General features: G+C 40.9%; 2 protein-coding genes across 2 annotated transcripts in view; one reads left to right on the plus strand and one right to left on the minus strand.

The window, feature by feature from the left end:
• The window catches only part of SPINT1 (serine peptidase inhibitor, Kunitz type 1), a 472,802-nt gene that overhangs the window by 374,766 nt on the left and 79,339 nt on the right, over positions 1–18,697 (minus strand). The window lies entirely within an intron of this gene.
• Positions 1,246–17,851, plus strand: RHOV (ras homolog family member V). The gene is made up of 3 exons (XM_063289928.1): positions 1,246–2,020; positions 15,430–15,488; positions 16,866–17,851. Exons 1-3 carry the CDS (start codon positions 1,819–1,821, stop codon positions 17,304–17,306), a joined length of 702 nt encoding a protein of 233 aa, XP_063145998.1. The 5' UTR covers positions 1,246–1,818; the 3' UTR covers positions 17,307–17,851.

Raw genomic sequence — 18,697 nt, forward strand, 5'->3', positions numbered from 1 at the left:
ACCACCTGTGGTTGTTAAGTGCAACATCATAGACCATGACTTGTGATTTCCTGCTGGCTTTCCCATTGACTTTGCCTGTCAGAAGCTGGCTGTGAAGCTTGCAAATGGCAATCACATGACTGTGGGACACTGCAACCATTGTAAGTGTGAGGACCAGTCATAAAACTACTTTTTCAGCACTGTCATAAGTTTGACAGGTTGCTAAACAGGGCAGTAATTGACTACCTCAGATGTCAGAATATTGGATAGACAGTTTCCATGCAGAGTTAGTGACAGCATTTTATCCTTGGACTGTTTCCGAGGCCCCACTACTTATTTTTGGCTCGGGTACATAGACATGTGAAGAAGGGGATAAGTGATGTGCAGCCATGATGGAAACTCTACCCATTATGTATTTTGAGTGACATTGCAATTCAAGTACCAAAGGGGAGAACTTGCAGCATGATGTCACAATGCATGTTTTGTAATTTCGGCATTATCATGGATAGGAATGGATTTCTGTTCTTGGATGTACATTAATTGTCAGCCAGCACAGCCAAAGTATAGCCAGGGGGTGTTGAAGTCTGACACACTTGGAGGACACGAGGTGGGAGAAAGCTGCTTTAGGCACAGTAGAAAATATAATCGCTAGATTCAAGAGCTCCTTCTCAGTCTTCATACCAGGCATGGCAATCAACAGTGATTCTCCAAGAGCTCAGCTCTGCATTTGGTAACAGGAGAAGCTTCACAGACTTGACACAGATAGGTAGGCTGCTTTATTCCAGACAAGAAGGAAGTCATATATATGCAGAAGATCTGCCGACTGCAGATCATAAGAAAGTGTGTGAGAGAGACAGAGAAAGAGCACACCCCAGGGATTAAATCCTAGGTCTTTCCCTCCTGTTCTTTCAAATCAACAGACTTGTTGTGTGTTTTTTCTAACCCTGAGAACTCAGTTTTAATATTTTTCTGGCCATACCCCCTTGGTCTTACCCCTTACCCCAGCATGCCCCTTAAAGGAAAGTGAGGCTTTCAGCCTGACAAAGACTGAGTTGGGGATCCAAACCAATGTTTCTCATTCCTGGCAACTTTCAGATGCATGGGCTTCAACTCCCAGAATTCCCCAGCCAGCATGCTGGTTGGGGAATTCTGGGAATTGAAGTCCACGCATCTTAAAGTTGCCAAGGTTGAGAAACACGGATCCAGCTCGTCTAGTTTGGGAGTACAGCGTTGCGAAAGAGAGAGTTCTATCAAACAACTTGTTTGTTTGCTTGGGACTTGGAGCAAACAAGACTTGCCCCTGTATGTTTGTCTTCTTATACCGGGAACCCTTCTGTTGCTCATCCCAGCGGCTTTCCTTACCTAGCCAGCACTCCGTTCCCAGAAGGAGGAGAAGACCTTGCTGAAGCGCTGATGCCGCAGACTCAAGTTTCGGGGAAAGGAGGTGGCCCTATGCAAATGAAAGAGGCCGTTTGAAAAACAAAAGCACCTGACAGGCCTGGGAAGTTAAATGTAAAGTCGAGAGGATGGGATTCCCGCCCAGGATACAAACCTACCTGTCCTCGCCGCTCTTTCACTGCTCCGGGACGCCCGAGGGATGCAGCCCAGGGAAAGAGAAGCTACCGCTGGGCGTGGGAAAGCTGGTGCTCGACCCGCGCCTAGCTCTTAGGTCTTCCTGATACTCGGGTGCCACGGTCGCCTGAAAGTTGCTGGGTTGGGTTTTTTTGTCTAGCTGTTTAAAAACAGAAACCAAGATCCAGCTGCAACATTTTCTGCTTCAATCCATACCCCTTTTCCAAAAGAGGAAGCCGAAGGGTGCCCCTTCCGGTTCCTCAAGCCATGCCGCCCCAGGAGCTGTGGGATTACTCACCCACCTTGCGGAGAAGCAGCAGCTGCCCCAGCAGAGGCAGCGGCTCAGAGCTGGGCATCAAGTGCGTCCTCATCGGGGACGGAGCCGTGGGCAAAACCAGCCTGATCGTCAGCTACACAACAAACGGATACCCAGACCAGTACCAGCCAACGGCACTGGACACCTTCTCAGGTAGGCAAAGGCAAAGCAGGCCCCGGAGCCCGCCCAGGCAGGGTAGAGGGCTTTGGCTCTGGGGGGCTCCTTCTCGATGCAGCCCCGTGTTTTTCGAAAAGATACAGCAATTAAAATAAGGGGATGAAACGCCCATTTTTGCTCTCAGTGGTGCTTATTTGCCAAAAAGTGTGCTTATAGGATTGTCAGGGGTTCTCCTTTGTTTCCTTGGCACAACCCCTGTGGAGAAAAAGGAACAGCAATTTAGCAGGTGACTTTTTCTCAAGAGGCAGGAAATAATTCGACGAAAAATGTCTGTATATTCCCCTTTATATGGGATCCTGGCAAAAAGAAAAAGGAAGAAAGGCAAATCCACCTGTAATCTTCCCGTCAAACAAAAGTTTTTGATCCTTTCTAATTTTCTGTTGAGCTGGAACAGGAGGAATGACAGAGGACTAACATCAACAAGTTTTCTCATGCTCTTTGAAAACCAAATGTCTAACCAAATGGGAAGTAACTGATCTTTATTCTTGTAAGTTTCATTGCCGGGAGGATTTTATGCACATCTGCTCTGAAGTCAATCTTGCTGAGGTCAGTGTGACATTCCTAGGTAAACATGCATAGAATTGCAATCTACCATCTTGAAATATAATGGTATTACTGTATGTATCTTACAGAGTCCCATCTTTAATTCCAATAGTACTGAAATGTTACATAACCCTGAGAAGTTCTCAAGAAGGAAACACATCTTGAACTCAGAAAGAGGTTGCAAAGGAAAACGCTTTAGTCTGTTCACCTGAAATACGGGTGGTAACACTCCCACTCAGCTAGCAGCACAAGATATTTAGTGCTTGATTTGTTTGAGGTGTCTTTAATTGCTAGAGTAAAGCCGAGAGAGCATTACCTTTACTGAATTTGTTTTTCCAGCTGAACTATAGGAAAGAGCAGATAATTGTATGCCATTTGAAAGTATGTCAGTAATTCATTTATAAGGATGAAACTCCAAGAGCACATGGGGGTTGATTATCCCAAGTATCAGCTTCCTACACTCCAGATCCTGTAGCCCAAGACTAAGCTGGAAGTGCAGGAAGAATGACTGGGGATTACCCCTCCCCCCAAAAAGGTACACAGTCAGTTGACTAGCTAAGCTTAGCAATTGACAAACAGCATTGCAATTCTGTGCATGCCTACTCAGAAGTAAATGCCATTAAGATCAATGAGATTTCCTCTCTAGAAAGTTTGTATAAGGCGGTTGTCTAAACAAACTTTTGTAGCAGTTATAGAATAAGGTTGAGCTAGCTTTGTGTGTGCTGGGGTAGATAATCCAATGATTCATTCTCTTATTATTTCCAGTTTATCTAGTGTCTGTGACTGATTATGTGCCATTGACACAGTGTCAACTTAGCAACTGTGTAAATAGTTCTTCTCCAAAATGATCTAATGATTATTATAGCCACCTATAATCTATACCAATATCTATTCAATATCTATTCATCTTGTACAAATACTGTAGTAGGGTTTTTTTTTAATGGCTTTTGAGGATAAAGATTTCTCAACTGATTTTACTTACCTTTATGTTTTTAATCTTGAAAATTACGTTGAATCAATGATTCTAGATACCGGGTCCACATTTAAAAATAGATAAAACATGTAACATTAAAAACAATAGAACATCTGCTTGCATTAGAAGAGCCATTCCCGGGAATGGCAAAGTTCTCATTTCCTGGTCTTATCAGGTGAGGGTGACTGGCTGTCAGCAATCTCTTAATGCTCCTTGAAGCCTTTTAGTTAAAACATCCCACCTTCTGAAGAGCTTCTGTCAGTCTGAATATAACCTTGTAAGGAGGAAAATAGGAAGTGCAGTTGGGACCAGGTGAAACAGTTTCTTGATATTTTTTGTGAGTTGCTATTGTGCACTTTCTCTAAGCTGGTGCCCTCTGCATCAGTTTGCTAATCTTTCAGAATTCCCAGCTAGCACAGTCATTAGAGAAGTGTTAAGAGCATTTAACTCTTGGGAGTAAGGAACATGGAATTGTTTGTTGTATGGTACAGAATAAAGCTACAGAGGGGATTAGGTGAAAATTAGCAGATTGGAATTTATTTTCTACTTTTAAGTAACTATCACTCAAAAGCCAAGAAGGATTTGAAATATACATGGCTCCCAGAATGTGACAGAAATTTCTGAGGAAGATATAGGCCAGCCATCTCCAACCTGGTGCTTTCCAGATGCACTGAACTTCAAGTACGTCATTGGTTGTTCATACTGTCTCCCATGCTGGCTGGGAATCATGGAGGTTGAAGGCATGAAGTGGGAGAAGGGTAAAGTAGGTGTTTGTCCTCAACAGTTTTGAGTAGCTGCAAGATGCTGTGCCTCTACAGCAGTGACTGATTAATCCAACTACGCTAATTCGAGTATGGGCTCCTTCTGAACCTGGTTCACTGCATCCATGTGTGTGTGTGTGCACGCGCGTGTAAGGATTAGAACGGAATTATGTGTGTGCTCTCATGAGAGTCATTTTGAGACTTCTTTCTAACCAATAACTGCTAGATGATAATATCAAACAGTATCTCTGAATGTTTTCAAAAAAGGCTGCCTCTTTATCTTTTGAAAATCCTGCTGTGTTATCCTCAATATGAAGATCAAACCATTTTGATTGACATATCTGGAGCAGTAGGCATTTGTAGAAGCAGGAACGTCTACAGTATGTGGTTTCATTGATTATTTTATAGCATAGCAAAAGGAACTGCTGTACTAAAATGGCAGTGAACTGGAGCTCCATGTAACCCCAATTTGAATTTCCTTTTGGCCATGAGCTCACTAGATGGCATCCTTATGCTCAGTCCATCTTCCCATCTGCAGCATAGGATCCTAAAGCTATATTGACCATCTTGCAGCATTTGTTGTAAGGATTATTCATAAAACGTATTCATAGAATCATACGATGAAACAGTTGCAAGAGGTGTTAATCCAACATCCTGCCCAGTGTAAAAATCCATATTGCAACTGAATCCTCTGAAGTGCCAGAACTCCTTTTACAGCCCCAAGGGCCCTCAAATTTGGTCTTTTGCCATTTGGGGGATGGGGGTTGAGAAGCAAAAGGGATCCTTAACTCTTCCAGAAGCTTAAAGCAGGCTCAGTTTGGGTTCTGGCCCCACCCATTTTTGGAGTGTCTTGCTTAACTTTAATTTGTTAAACAACAATAGTGACCTGGATCAGACTAAGCCATAAACTAGTTTATAAGTAACAGTGACTGGATTAGCACACAGTGTATGAACACAGTTGCTGCCTCCCATAGGACAGTCAGCAGCATAGTACAGACAGGCTTAAGCCAGCCTGCTCCAACCTGATAACTTCAATTCTCAAAGTTATAGTCCCAATATATGTGAAGAGGACCAGGTTGGGGTAGGCTGAAAGTGATCTATCTGCTGTTTTAATTTTGAACATCTAATATTTAGGTTAAGGGATGCGGTGGCGCTGCGGGTTAAACCGCTGAGCTTGCTGATCGGAAGGTTGGCGGTTCAAATCCGTGTGACGGGGTGAGCTCCCGTTGCTAGTCCCAGCTCCTGCCAACCTAGCAGTTCGAAAACATGCCAATGTGGGTAGATGAATAGGTACCGCTTCAGCGGGCAGGTAACGGCGTTCCGCTTAGTCATGCCAGCCACATGACCATGGAAGTGTCTACGGACAAACGCCGGCTCTTCGGCTTTGAAACGGAGATGAGCACCGCCCTCTAGAGTCGGACACGACTGGACTTAATGTCAATATTTAGGTTATCACTTGATTTGGCCTGTATTACCAAGCAAACTAACTATGTGCAAACCAAGAGACAGTGATTCAGTGAACTATGGCTTGAATTTTATATTATGGTACAGTATATCCTTTAAGTTTATATTACAGGGATCATTGCAGTAGTATATATTTAATATATTTAGCTTATTGCATGGTGCACACTCGTCTAAAATCTAATATGATAGAAGGAATACATTATAAGAAGCACTTTCCCTTAGATCAGTCTTTCCTAAATAAGTGTTCTCGTTGTGTTCTCCTTTCCTAAACAATTCTACAGTAGTAATATTGGGTCTACTCTTTTGAAAATTCCTAAAAAATGTACCCAAGTAGAATGGGAGTCTGAGCCCTCCAAATACAACTCCCAACAACCTCAGTGAGAAGGCCAATAGAGTTGCTGGAAGTTGTACTTCAACATCTGGGACTGGAAGGCTAGATGTTCCCGCTTTGATTAAGGCCAGGTATTGAATGCCAAAAAGACCATGCTATCTGTGCCTTTTCTTCTCTTTCCTGCACAGCAGACCTCTAGCTCTTGGGGGACCAGGCAAGGTCTAATCCTGATGAGGGACTGCTGTTAGTTGCAGTTTTCCTATCTGCATCTTGGTTTACATGATATGGCTTCCCCAGAACAATTTCTAAAGATGCTTGTTTGTTTTCAGCACTTCTCCAAGGAGTCCAAGCACCAGGATACAATGAAGTCTTATCTTTATCTTTTTTCATCTTCTTACAGCAGCAACCCTGAAAGATTGACCTCTCTAGGGCTGCCCAATGAGCTTTCATAGATTTGATCCTTGGATGCTACATCCACATCTAGCCCAGTTAGTGGCCTTCAGTAGACTGGAGTACTTCAAACAGAATCCATACAGTTGCTCTCATTAGTTTTCCTTGCCATTTTAGTTCAACGAAATGAGGGAATGTTAATTGTTTTCCAGTTTATAAACAGGTTGAGATCTAAGCCACACATTCAAATCTCAGCAGCTATAATTATTATACTAATCTGTTTTAGAATAATCTCACACTGGGTTTTCCACCCAATAAAATTGCACTAAACATTTGTTTTTATTTCTTTTGTCTTGGCGAGGGCATCCTCTTAAGGCTGAGCTTCTGCGGTGGAAATCATTTCAGCATCATTTACTAAATAGCACATTATCTAACATATTGTTTACAAGTCTGGGGTAAAACAGGGCTAACATTTGCTAGAAAGTTTTTCTCTTCAAACATGCAAGGGATGGAATTTTGCTTCACTGTGGCTAGGTTCACGTATTACACTAAGCTACGTTTTAAGTAATCAGCTGGGTTCACATAATAAATTGAACTAACATTCAACTAACCATATTAGAACTGTGACTGTGTTGGGTGAACCAAGCTTATACAAGAGTTAAAGGCAATAATCTATGCATGGTTCCAGGCCTGAGCTGTGAATGCACAATGCAGGTTGTTAAAACAAAGGCATATATAAATGAATTAATTAAAGAAGTAAAGGCTGAGTAGCCTGGCGGAACTGGTTTAAATTGTCACAGGGGAAGCTGTTAGTTCAAGGTTTCTCAGAAGCATGGAATAATCTATCATGATTCACAAGCAAGAATAAAGAACGGCATACCCCAACTTGCTCCCCTCCAGATACTTGAACTACAACTACAATGTGGTGTACCAGTGGATCTGATTTATTTGGCCATCAGTTTGGGGATCATAGACTTTACACCAACACAACATGCAATTTTTATTATCATTTGTACTCAGTTACTAGCTGGGAACGTCAAATTGTTGTCCTGTGCATGCAGAGGTCACTAGGTTGGGCTGATATGGAAGAACAGTAACCTTACAGTATTTCAAATAATATTGGAGTGTAATATTTTCCCATGCGTATATGCTGAGATCAGAACTATTGATATTTCACATTGCAAGACAGTTCTGCTCTTGGGGTCAGTAAATATGAATAAATATTGACGGTCACCCACCAAACTATCCTGCTTAACTTGTTTTTTTATTATACTGAAACTTCCCTGCATCGTTTACAGGGGAGGCCAAAGCAAGGTTAAAACAAGACGGACAAATTTGTATGAGAGAGGTGGAGATAAACTTCCTCATACCAGTCTGCTGTGCTTATTTGATGGATCCCTGAAAAGGGGCACAGTTGTGTACCCTAAGTTGACAAGAATACTGCTGGATTAGGCCATGGTCTCAATTAGTCCAATTTTCTCTGTCATGTGGTGGTGTACATTCAAGAGGGTTATAGCCCTCTTCCACTGAAGTTTGCCAAAAGCTGTTATCGGAGGTGCTGTCTGTGATTCAGGACATGGTCATCCAGTCTAGTAGCCTGTTGATAGCTTGATCCTTCATGAATTCTTCTTGTTATCTTTTAAAACCCTTGAAACTAGTAGTGTCACTACATCTGATGGTGAATTCTATTCTATTCTATTCTATTTATAAATTTATTTATAAATTTATTCACCACCCATCTCCCCCTCACGGGGAGACTCTGGGTGGTTTACAATAAAACAAGGTTAAAATTTAAAACCATTCCAATACAACAATACAATAAAATAGGAATACAATAAAATCTAAGTGGCAAAAGATTTTAATCAGTCTGTGAGTGTAATAGGCCCCTCAAAATCACTTAGAGCACTAGCCATCCCCAGGTATAACTATTCCCCCTCCCATTCCAAGCCTGCTGACAAAACCAGGTCTTTAGTCGTTTTCGGAAGTCCAGGAGCGAGGGGGCCTGTCTCACCTCTGGGGGAAGGATGTTCCAAAGGGCAGGAGCTACTGCAGAGAAGGCCCGCTTCCGAGAATTCTATAGTTTAACTGTGCCTTGCGTTAGCAGTTACTTTTATTAATCTTGAATCTCCCCCTACCCGACGTTTGATTTAGGTGGATTGTCCCAAGTTTTAATATTGTGTAAGAGAAAAATAACTTCTCTCACTCTACTTTTTCCATGCCATGCACGATTTGGATATCTCTGTCATGTCTCCCCATTCTCACTTCTACTCTAAATGAAAAAGTCAAGGCGTTGCCATTTTTCTTTGGAAGGGTGCTGCTACAGTCCTGCCATTTTTGTTCTCCTTCTTGCCTTTTCTCTTCCTCTACTGACTTAATCATTTTATCTGTTTATTTGATCTGTACCCCACCTTCCTTTTCCAATGAACGCTCAAACTGGATAAGTGTAATTAAGAGATAGAATACAAAAAGTTGAACATTCAACCTAACATGTATTAATATTAAATAATTAAAAGTTTAAAAAATGATTAACTAGATGCATCTTTATAGATTTTCTAATTACATAGAAAGTAGGAGCAGAGAGTACATTCTGTGACCTGGTGGAGGAGAAGGTCCTCATTTATGCCAGATAAACAAGCCTCCCAAGACCTGGAAAGTCTTCAGAAGAGCCTCTCAACAGGTCTGTGGCCAGATGGGTTCATCGTAGATAAAGTCCTAAGCCATTAGAGTGTGCAAGTTTGAAACTGACTACTTAAATAATACCTGGTAAATAATTGGTAAAAAGAGCAGACTTTTTAGTACAAATATTATGTGCTTCTTGTTCCTTGTACTAGTTATTTGCTGCAACGTCCAGGCCATTTTCAAAGGTAACTCCACAAAGAGCACATTGCAGTAGTCAAGAGTCTATTTGGAGGTGCAGTGACCAGAACTGTGCAAAGTGGAGTCATACCATATGGCATTATTACAGCGTTACACATTATCAGTATTATGGCATATATTTCACACCGAATATGGTATCAGATTTTTTGCACACGAACGCTCTGTGCAGAGCAACAATTTTATATTCACAATGTGGGTTTGGCAACTATTTAGAAATGAGACAACCAGAGGGAAATGCCCGCTATCTCGAAGATCAAGTAAGAATCTGAGCAACTCTTTGACCAGGAACAGGTTTGTCTTCTTTCTTTACGGCTAAGCTTTAGCAACAGAAGTAATTGTCTCCTGGACTTAAACTCAACGAAGGTAGGACTTCTTTCATGTCTGCTATTTGATGGTTGAGTAGGCACTGTATTGCCTCAATCTATCATTCGGTGGAGACTAGACTATATGTACTCATATAGATCAGTGCAGTAATAATTAAATCAGCAAAATGTTCATATTTTGCAAGATATTGTAACAAAAGCACGGGGAACCTAAGGCTGGCTACCCTGAATTCTAAAAAGTCAGAGGTGACTTTATCTGGTCTTCCACACCCACACTGTGTGATCAGAAAGCTGTACTGTGCTGGCCAAAGGCACTTTATTGTCTAAAGTAAAACCAAGCTGGTTCCTCTTCCATGTCTGCCTGCAACCATCTACTTCCATTTTGACTTGCTTTCAGTATTGCCCGAAGAAGGTTGCTTCACCTTCAGGGCTATGTTTGGCTCCATTCCATTGTCCAAAGACCACTCCTGAATGTCCAACTCTTCACCACCGTGGTTGGTAAAGCAAGATGCCTTTGTATTTGACTTGTTCAATAAAGTAGAGGAGGGGAAGGGGCTACCATATCATGGCCTTTTGTCAGTGTTTTCATGTGTGTATTACAAAGTTTATTGGATTGCTTCTCTGTTTTTTGTTCTGATTCCAAAATATCTTGGGCCTTTCCTTATGTGAGTTTCCATGTATGTGCACATGGCATAATTAGGAAAAGTTTGCTTTGTTTGATTTTTTGTCTTTTAATTCACAACTTGGAGGCCTTTGTTCTCCAAGAGGCTGTCTGGACATTAAAATAATTGCAGAGAAATCTGATGGCTGCCTTTTAATTGTTGACTGTCTAACACCTGTCTGCCCTGCTCTTTTTAAAAAAAAAAAAAAGATTCCTGAGCAATGTATTTATGCTACTGTAGTAATTTTACTACAGATAGCCAGCCTAGTAACCTCTATATATGGTGGATTATAGTTTCCCTCAGTCTTTGGGTTTTTTGGTTGGAAGATTGATATGGATAACAATTCAACACATATAAGATAATGCAGATTTGGGAATTCTGTTTTCTGAGATAAAAATGAATATTACTGCAGCCAGAAATATACACATTTTTTCCTGTTTTTAAAGTACAGTGTTCAAGTAGTCAATTCTATGTCATTTTCAAGGTTTCTTCCTTTTTACTACAGTGCCAAAATGCGTCTGATTCCCTTTGTACATGATCATAAACAGTACAATGTTCATATTACCCCTCATGTTTTCTAATAGAAAAAGTACTCTACAGTATTTTGTATTAGGGAAAAGGGGGTCTTCCTCCAGTTGGTGCATTTGTTGCTACTTGTATTGTGCTATGGAGGGTCTTTATTGGGTTGTGCTATCACAATGTTTTTCAAACTTGGCAACTTTAAGATATGTGGACTTCAGCTCCCAGGATTCCCCAGCCAGCATGCCAGGTGTGCATGCTGGCTAGGGAATTCTGAGAGTTGAAGTCCACACATCTTAAAGTTGCCAAGTTTGAAAAACACTGAGCTAAACTCACTTCCTGATATGCCTGAAAAACTAAATTGTGTGTGCTTTGAAAAGGATCTTGAGGTCTCCAGCAGATGGCTTCATGGACAGGTTGATGTTGTCTTCTTGGCAACAATATGGAAGTGGTTTGCTGTTGCCTTCTGATTTTTTTTTCTTCCCACTCGAACCTCTACCCCAGGCATTTCCTGTTAGTGTTTACGTATACATGTGTGTGTACATACACACACACTCATATACATATCATCCCATTCTTGAGAGTCTTATGCAAAGTGCTTATACTCAATGCACGGTTATTGAACATTTCTATACATTTTGTAGCTCTAAATCTTAACGTTAGGGCCATCTCTCACCCTGGGATTTGTTTTCTTTATTATTTGTACTTTGTTCCTTTTACCGACTCTTTCTCCATCCAGCCTCTGGACAAGGTACTGAGCAAGCAGATGAGAGAGTCTGCCTGCAAAAATGCAGCTCCTATGGTAGAAACTTAAAAGCAGAAGTTTTGGGAATAGCGAATGGGGCATTCTCACAGGGAGGCAAAGGCTGGTGGATATGGCCATAGCCACATTATGGCTTAGCACAATGTATAAATCAGTCACACTATTCAGAAGAGGGGTCTGATCTGCAGCTCCCTGCTTCTGATTGGCTCCAGCCAGCCTCCAAATATCTAGACAAGAGGTAGTCTGTCACAAGTTTACTATCAACAACCTCAAACATGATCTACAAATTGGATTCATTTTTTCCTAATCTGAATGGCTGAGCCATGGCTATCTAACTATGTCAGTTCTACCCTTAGCACATCCATTTGCCACAAAATACAAAGAGATCAGCCAAGGCAGTGAAACAGCTCCAGAGAAGTCCCCCATGTGCAGGGATGACTGTGTTTCAAGGTGACACAAGTACAGCAGACAGGGAACATAGACAATGTCTGTGTCAGTAGGACTGATGTCACTGGGTGCAACCCCACTCTTCCTCCTCAACTTACGGGAATGATGTTTGATGACCCTTTAAAAAAAAAATCTGGATGTTGTTTACTTGTCATTAACTAAAGATTTTGAGGTGACTCACATAAAGCCTTTGCCTGATTGTACCCAAAGACCCTGAGGCAACAAGAGTTATTTCATCCAGAACAGGGCTGCAAATGTTACAGCCTTCACCTGCTAATGACAAGATGCCTGAGAAAAGATCAACACAACCCTCGTTCTACAAAATAAAGAACTTCTCTGTACTCCAGCTGAGGAAGGGACACCCTGGCAATATCTCTAGTTGGTGTTAAGTAGTTTCTGTTGTCTCCTTTAAGACAGGATGTCTCCTTTTCCTCCATTACACACTCCTGCTAATTGTGCATTTTGCCTTGATTTATTTTTATCGCCCATCTCCTTTCCTTCCTGCGTTTTCAGTTAGCTCTCCACAGTTTCCACAAATGGTTTCAGGAGAGTGAATTGTTCTCAGCTCCTCTCCACAAACATAGACTTACTCAAAGAAGGTTGTTTGTTTTGGGCAGAGAGTCGTGGGGGAGAGTTCTTGAAGATTTATTTTTAATTTTCATCCTGTACCCCCGAACCTGTCAATTGTCTATCCTGAAAGAACACACATGAAGACTCTGTTGTGAAATCCTTTGCAGCTGCAGCGGTCAGAGGACCTAGACAGATTCGGCTTGGAGGTGAGAAGACAAAATGGAAGCATTTCAGTATCCCCAAGCACCAGAAAGCCATCACAAAAGAGAAGACTAAGATTTGATCTTGGCTGTCCCACACAACAGGATTGGATTTAAGTGTAAATTTAGGTTGAACGGTAGGAGAAACATCTTGATAAGAGGTGATGGGCTCTCCCTGACTAGATATCCTCAAGCAGTGCCCATTAGGCAGTTGGAGTTACTCTGGTTCTGAATTTTGTAAATTGAATAAGGTCAGCTCTACCTGAAAGCCTGGACCTGACCAATTGCATTATTAACTCAGGATACCAAAATTTAAATTTTTCCTTGATTAGATTAACAAGGAACTATGGAAATATTTGGAAAATTAGCTATTAAAGCTTTTTTTAAAAGTTTTATTTTATACTCAGCATTTAGTGGATTGCATTTTTTAAAAGTATGCTTTTTAGACTGACAAATGGCTAATGGCCTGCAAGACCACTGGTATGTTTTTTGGTTAAATGTGTGAATGAATGGTTCAGCTGTTATTCAGTCATGTCTATGAAGAATTGGCATACAAGAAATTCATTTATGAGGAAAGCTATTCTTTCTCAGTCAGAAGTCCATTCCTAGATTAGCTCTATGATTCTAGAGCTGGTTTGTGAGGATATACTTAGGCACAACAGACCAATAGCCAGGCCTTTCTGGGCCTCACCACTGTATGGAGTATGTAGCTTCATCTTCTACAAAGGAAAATTTAGAGAAATAAGTAAGTTGTCTTTGAAACAAATCTTGCCTGCCACCATTGACACTCATATTGAACAACCTTTGATAACCCTTCAAGGAATTCTTATTTTTTACTGGAACATACAATGAAACCCAGTGCGCTAGTCCTCTCTTTACACCCTTAAAAACAATTAGAAACCGGAAAACAAAAAAACACCAGCCAAATATTTGCCAGTTATACATGTCTCTGTTTTGCTTTTCCCACTCAATTTGTCCTTCTGGGTTTTATCAGTCCAGACCCAACAGCTTTGGTACACAAATGCAAGGATTAAAGAGTTGCTAGAAGCAATTAATAAGAGAAAAAAGGAAGGCCATACCAGTTTCAGCCCTAAGGGACTGCAGGCTTAATGACAGGTTGCTGGTTATGTAGGCTGTTAGTGGCTACTGGACCCCCACTGCTTCAGCAATCTTAAGAGTGGGTGACCCTGGCAATGGAGAAGCTAGAGGAAGTTGGGAATTTTTGCTCCCAAATGCCCACATAAGAGTAATGCCCACTTTCAAACATCTTAAGTCGCAGGGCTTGGCACCACTAGTGGAATAACACTGGCTTGTTATATCTAAAATATAAAATAGTCCCTCTTTTGGGGGAGATGGGCGGTGGCTAAATTTGATTAATAAATAAATAAATAAACAAATAATACAATAAAATGGACAAAACATGAAGGTAGGTAAAAGAACTACATCTGTGCCTGCTGGGTGGAGCTGTTTTTAAAACTTTGTCAGAGTTCATTACAATTGTGCAATGTTGTTTGTGGCAAACTCTAATAAGATTTCGCAGTTAACAGTAAACAACTCTGGATATGTAGAATAGATATCAGCTCCCAGAACATCTCTGAGGTGGCAACAAGGAGAAAGGGTTGCTTTCAAATGTCTGCTTTTTGAGAAGTCACTTTCATATACTGTAAGTAGTAGTGAAAGAAGGACATCATGTTTAACTGTGTATGCATTTATTTTTGTTGGATATACATAGCATACAGATACTAAAGAGCCATTCACCAACTGGAGTGAATGCAGCTAGGACTTGGTTCTGTGTTTTGGTCCTTAAAGAGTGCCTAACCAACCTGAGGCACCTTATCAACAACAATAGCTAGGAAGCAGCTGAAGTAATCCTGTACTTTGGTATTCTCTATCTTACTATTTGGTGAGGTTAATATGCTCCATTGTTTGACTACCACCCTTCTATCTGACTGGGTGTTTAAGACACTGTCCCATATGCAGAAGAGCAGCCAAATTTGAAGTTGCATGACTTTCAGGTGCCTTCTCAGGGGCCATGCTGGCTGGGGTTAATAGAAACTGTAGTCTAAAACATCAGATTATGAAATCTGATGTTTTAGACTACTTAATCTCTATAATCTCTATAATCCAGAGTTTCATAATACCTCTGTAGCCTACTTAGATCATATGCACAATGGCATTCTCTCTCTCTTACTGGTTCAGCACATCAGCATAGCTGGAAGTGTGGAACATAGATACAGCAAGACCTGGAAAAACTTGCTCATATTTTCCTTGTGATGGAATCTATACTTTTCCTGCAATTGTTTGTTAAGGTGTAGGTGGCCAGGCAGAGTCAATACATCAATGCAGGTTAAAATTATTAGCATGTAGAGTTGGGCATGCTTTGGTAATAAATCTTCTTACAGCATTGCTCAGTATTCCCAAATATTCCCACTCCAGCATTTGGGACAATACTGTGCAGCTTCCCACCTTCAGAGACATCTCTCGGAAGTAAAACAAGACTGATCCTAATGAAGCTGATTGAAATACATCAATTGCTTAGTCATCTTCTCTCTCTCTTTACAGTTCAAGTCTTGGTTGATGGTGCACCAGTTCGTATCCAGTTGTGGGACACTGCAGGACAGGTGGGGCCTATAAAAGTAAAGAATATTTGCAGCTCTGGTTCAAATGCTGTGCCAAGGATGATATCAGGGAAAAAATAATGAAAATAATTCAGTAAGAATGAAATTATTCTGACATTCAGTAACAATATACAGCATAGTTCTAGAATACTTACCTTACACTAAAATAATATTATTTCTGTATTGGAGAGGAGACATACAGTGTTTCCTTCTGGTGAGTTCTTGTTTGAAATAACACTTGAACTGGAAACTCTTGGACTTGCAGAATATAGCCCAACCTGCTTATGGCCTGCTAACTGAAATGTACTGATTTTTTTTTTTTGCAGCAAGAATTCTTTTTTTTTTTAAAGGCATATTATATCTGAAGGCACAGGACTTTTTAAGGAATGCATGAGCTCTGAAATATTAATTGGAACATGAGTTTTTGATTTGATTGTTTACATGACTGAGAAGCCATTTTAGTGGGCATTAAAAGTTCATCCCTTCTTCAATGGTCTGATTGGTGAATTAATTTATTCTTAAAACATCATTTGTTGACTAAGCCACAGTGGCTGAATTTCCACATAACACTAGCCATGAACTGAGGGACTTTAATATTTCTGGGGCAATGGGCACATCTGGAATTTGAGAGTTTGTTCTGGAAACGATCAGAGAATGGCTGCCATAGTGGATGTGTCCGATTCACAAACATCCATTTTACAGAAATCAAAATGGTGAAGCTGCCTTCCACTCATCACCTGCTCTAGCTCCCCAGGATGCCTCCTAACACCTCAATTTTATCCTGCTTTTTGCTGGGCACATTCCAAAAAGAGCACTTGGCTGTAGCTACCTACGAGTTTTATTTTCTAAGAATACCTCTGGAGTTTATATGTGGCCCAGCCTAGAAGCATTCTTGGAAATAAAAAAATAGATGCATTCTTGGAAACTAAAAAATATGTATGAGGTTGAAGACTGTTGGCTTCCCAAATATTTATTTATTTCAGTGATCAATGTTTCAAAAAATAAAATCTGAACACCAAAAGAAGCACCCACAAGCACACTGATGTCCTGTGCCAATTAGGGACTCAGGCCATAAACTGTAATGGCAGGGTTTACCCAGCATGCTAAGCCAAAATATATTTTGTTTGGTTTTAGCTTAGTGTGATGTGTGAACTGAACCATTAACTTTATATTTAGGAGCTATTAATTGATTTACTTTTGCTCTTAAATGCACTTGGGAAGACTCAAAAGAAGTCTTCCTTTGGAGGATTTGCTGGGTGAAAGTTGGATAAGTCCTGCTTTGGAGCTTTGTGGGAAAGACAAGATTGAACACTGCTAAGTGTAATTACTACTGTAGATGTTGGACACCAATTGATCTCCATGTTTCTTTTCCCTGTATAGGAAGACTTTGATTGCCTCCGCTCTCTCTGTTACCCTGACACAGATGTCTTCCTGGTCTGCTTCAGTGTCGTAAATCCCACCTCCTTCCAAAATATTACAGAAAAATGGATTCCAGAAATAAGAACTCACAATCCCCAAACACCAGTGGTGCTGGTGGGAACACAGGCTGACCTGCGAGATGACGTCAAAGTGCTCATCAGCTTGGACCGCTACCATGTAAAACCAGTGCCGAGAACACAAGCTGAAGGCCTGGCTGAAAAAATCCGGGCTCAGACTTATGTAGAGTGCTCTGCTTTGACTCAAAAGAATCTGAAGGAGGTTTTCGACACAGCCATTGTTAGTGCAGTTGAATACAAGGCCCAGCAGGAAAAGAAAATGACAGCCAAAGGAATCAAAACCCTCTCTAAATGCCGATGGAAGAAATTCTTCTGCTTTGTCTGAAACTGACTCCAGTAAGGAACATCTGTAAGCCAAAGTGGCCTGGAGCCCAAGCTCTTGTTGGATTATGGCGAAACTTGCCTGGGCAACAGGAAGTAGAAGTGTACCATGCTACCTTCAAGCATCTGGGATGGTCTGGTGCTTTATCTACTGAGTCCAGTGTTTAAAGAACCGCCGAGTTAATTTATATATACATTCCAGGCAAGATGACCAGTTTTTACAACTTTTGAAGTCTTTACAGCATATTAATTAAACAAATCAATTAAATCTGGGAGTAGTAGCCCCAACTGGCCTACAGGGCACTACAGCAGGGAAGGTTAAATGAAACTTGATTTAAAGCTTGAGTTATACATTTGAGAGTTATATCTCATTTTCAAGTCATAATAATGAATAGAGGGATTTCTCGGTGGAGAACTAAAACTTCCATTTCAATCCTACTTAAAAAGGAAGTGAAATAAGCCGTCAAGATATAACTGAGGACTGTTCCATGTTTGGGGTGAAGAGTGTTTGGCTGTATCACACCTTTAAAACAACAAAATATTTCCTAATGAAATTACGTGGGAAAATGCCTACGGCTCCGAAAAGCCAGTGTGGTATAGTGCTATTCTAAGGACATTTGGATTCTATGGCAGGGTTCCTCAACCTTGGCGACTCTAAGCTGGCAGGGGAATTCTGGGAGTTGAAGTCCACACAGCTTAGAGTCGCCAAGGTTGAGGAACCCTGTTCTATGGGATGACTGTGAAAAGCATATCGTGAACTGACATAATGTAGAAAATATGTTGTTATATGTGTATGTGTGTGTGAGCGTAGAAGAAGTATGAACATTTTCAACAGGAATGTAGCCTGGGCATCCACTGAAAAGATTGGTGCATGATTTGCTCTGATGTAAACTTTCTGTGTGAACAGACTTTCTGGTTCATTTTCGAAGTCATCCTTTGACAGCATGAATTTGGCGTGCTCCAAGTTTAACATGTTCAGACTGAATTCTGGATTAACAGTTCAGCAACTCTGAATGTGCACTCTGTTTCCCCTCACTAAACTATGCCCTTTTCACATATTCTTAGATTTTCCATGCAAGGCAAACTGATACTGCCTATTTTGGTAAGATGCCATCCAGTACTATGCCAGTAGTGCTATTTAGGTGGAAGGAAATTAACAACTCCTGTCCCACATTTATATCAGATATTGGGCCCTAAATCATATTCCTTTGTATTTCACTGCTAATACTGAAGGCTTAATGTTCCCTCCCTGAAACTTGTAGCAGAATAATCAGGTTTACCAGGTTAGCAATTAAGATTTACGTTATGTAACTATTACAGCTAGATGAAGTTAACTCTTTGTATCTGAGATGGAAAGATAATTACACATAAAAAGACTGGATTAAAAGCATGCCA

Source organism: Candoia aspera, chromosome 1 (genome assembly GCF_035149785.1).
Source record: "Candoia aspera isolate rCanAsp1 chromosome 1, rCanAsp1.hap2, whole genome shotgun sequence".
NCBI lineage: Eukaryota > Metazoa > Chordata > Lepidosauria > Squamata > Boidae > Candoia > Candoia aspera.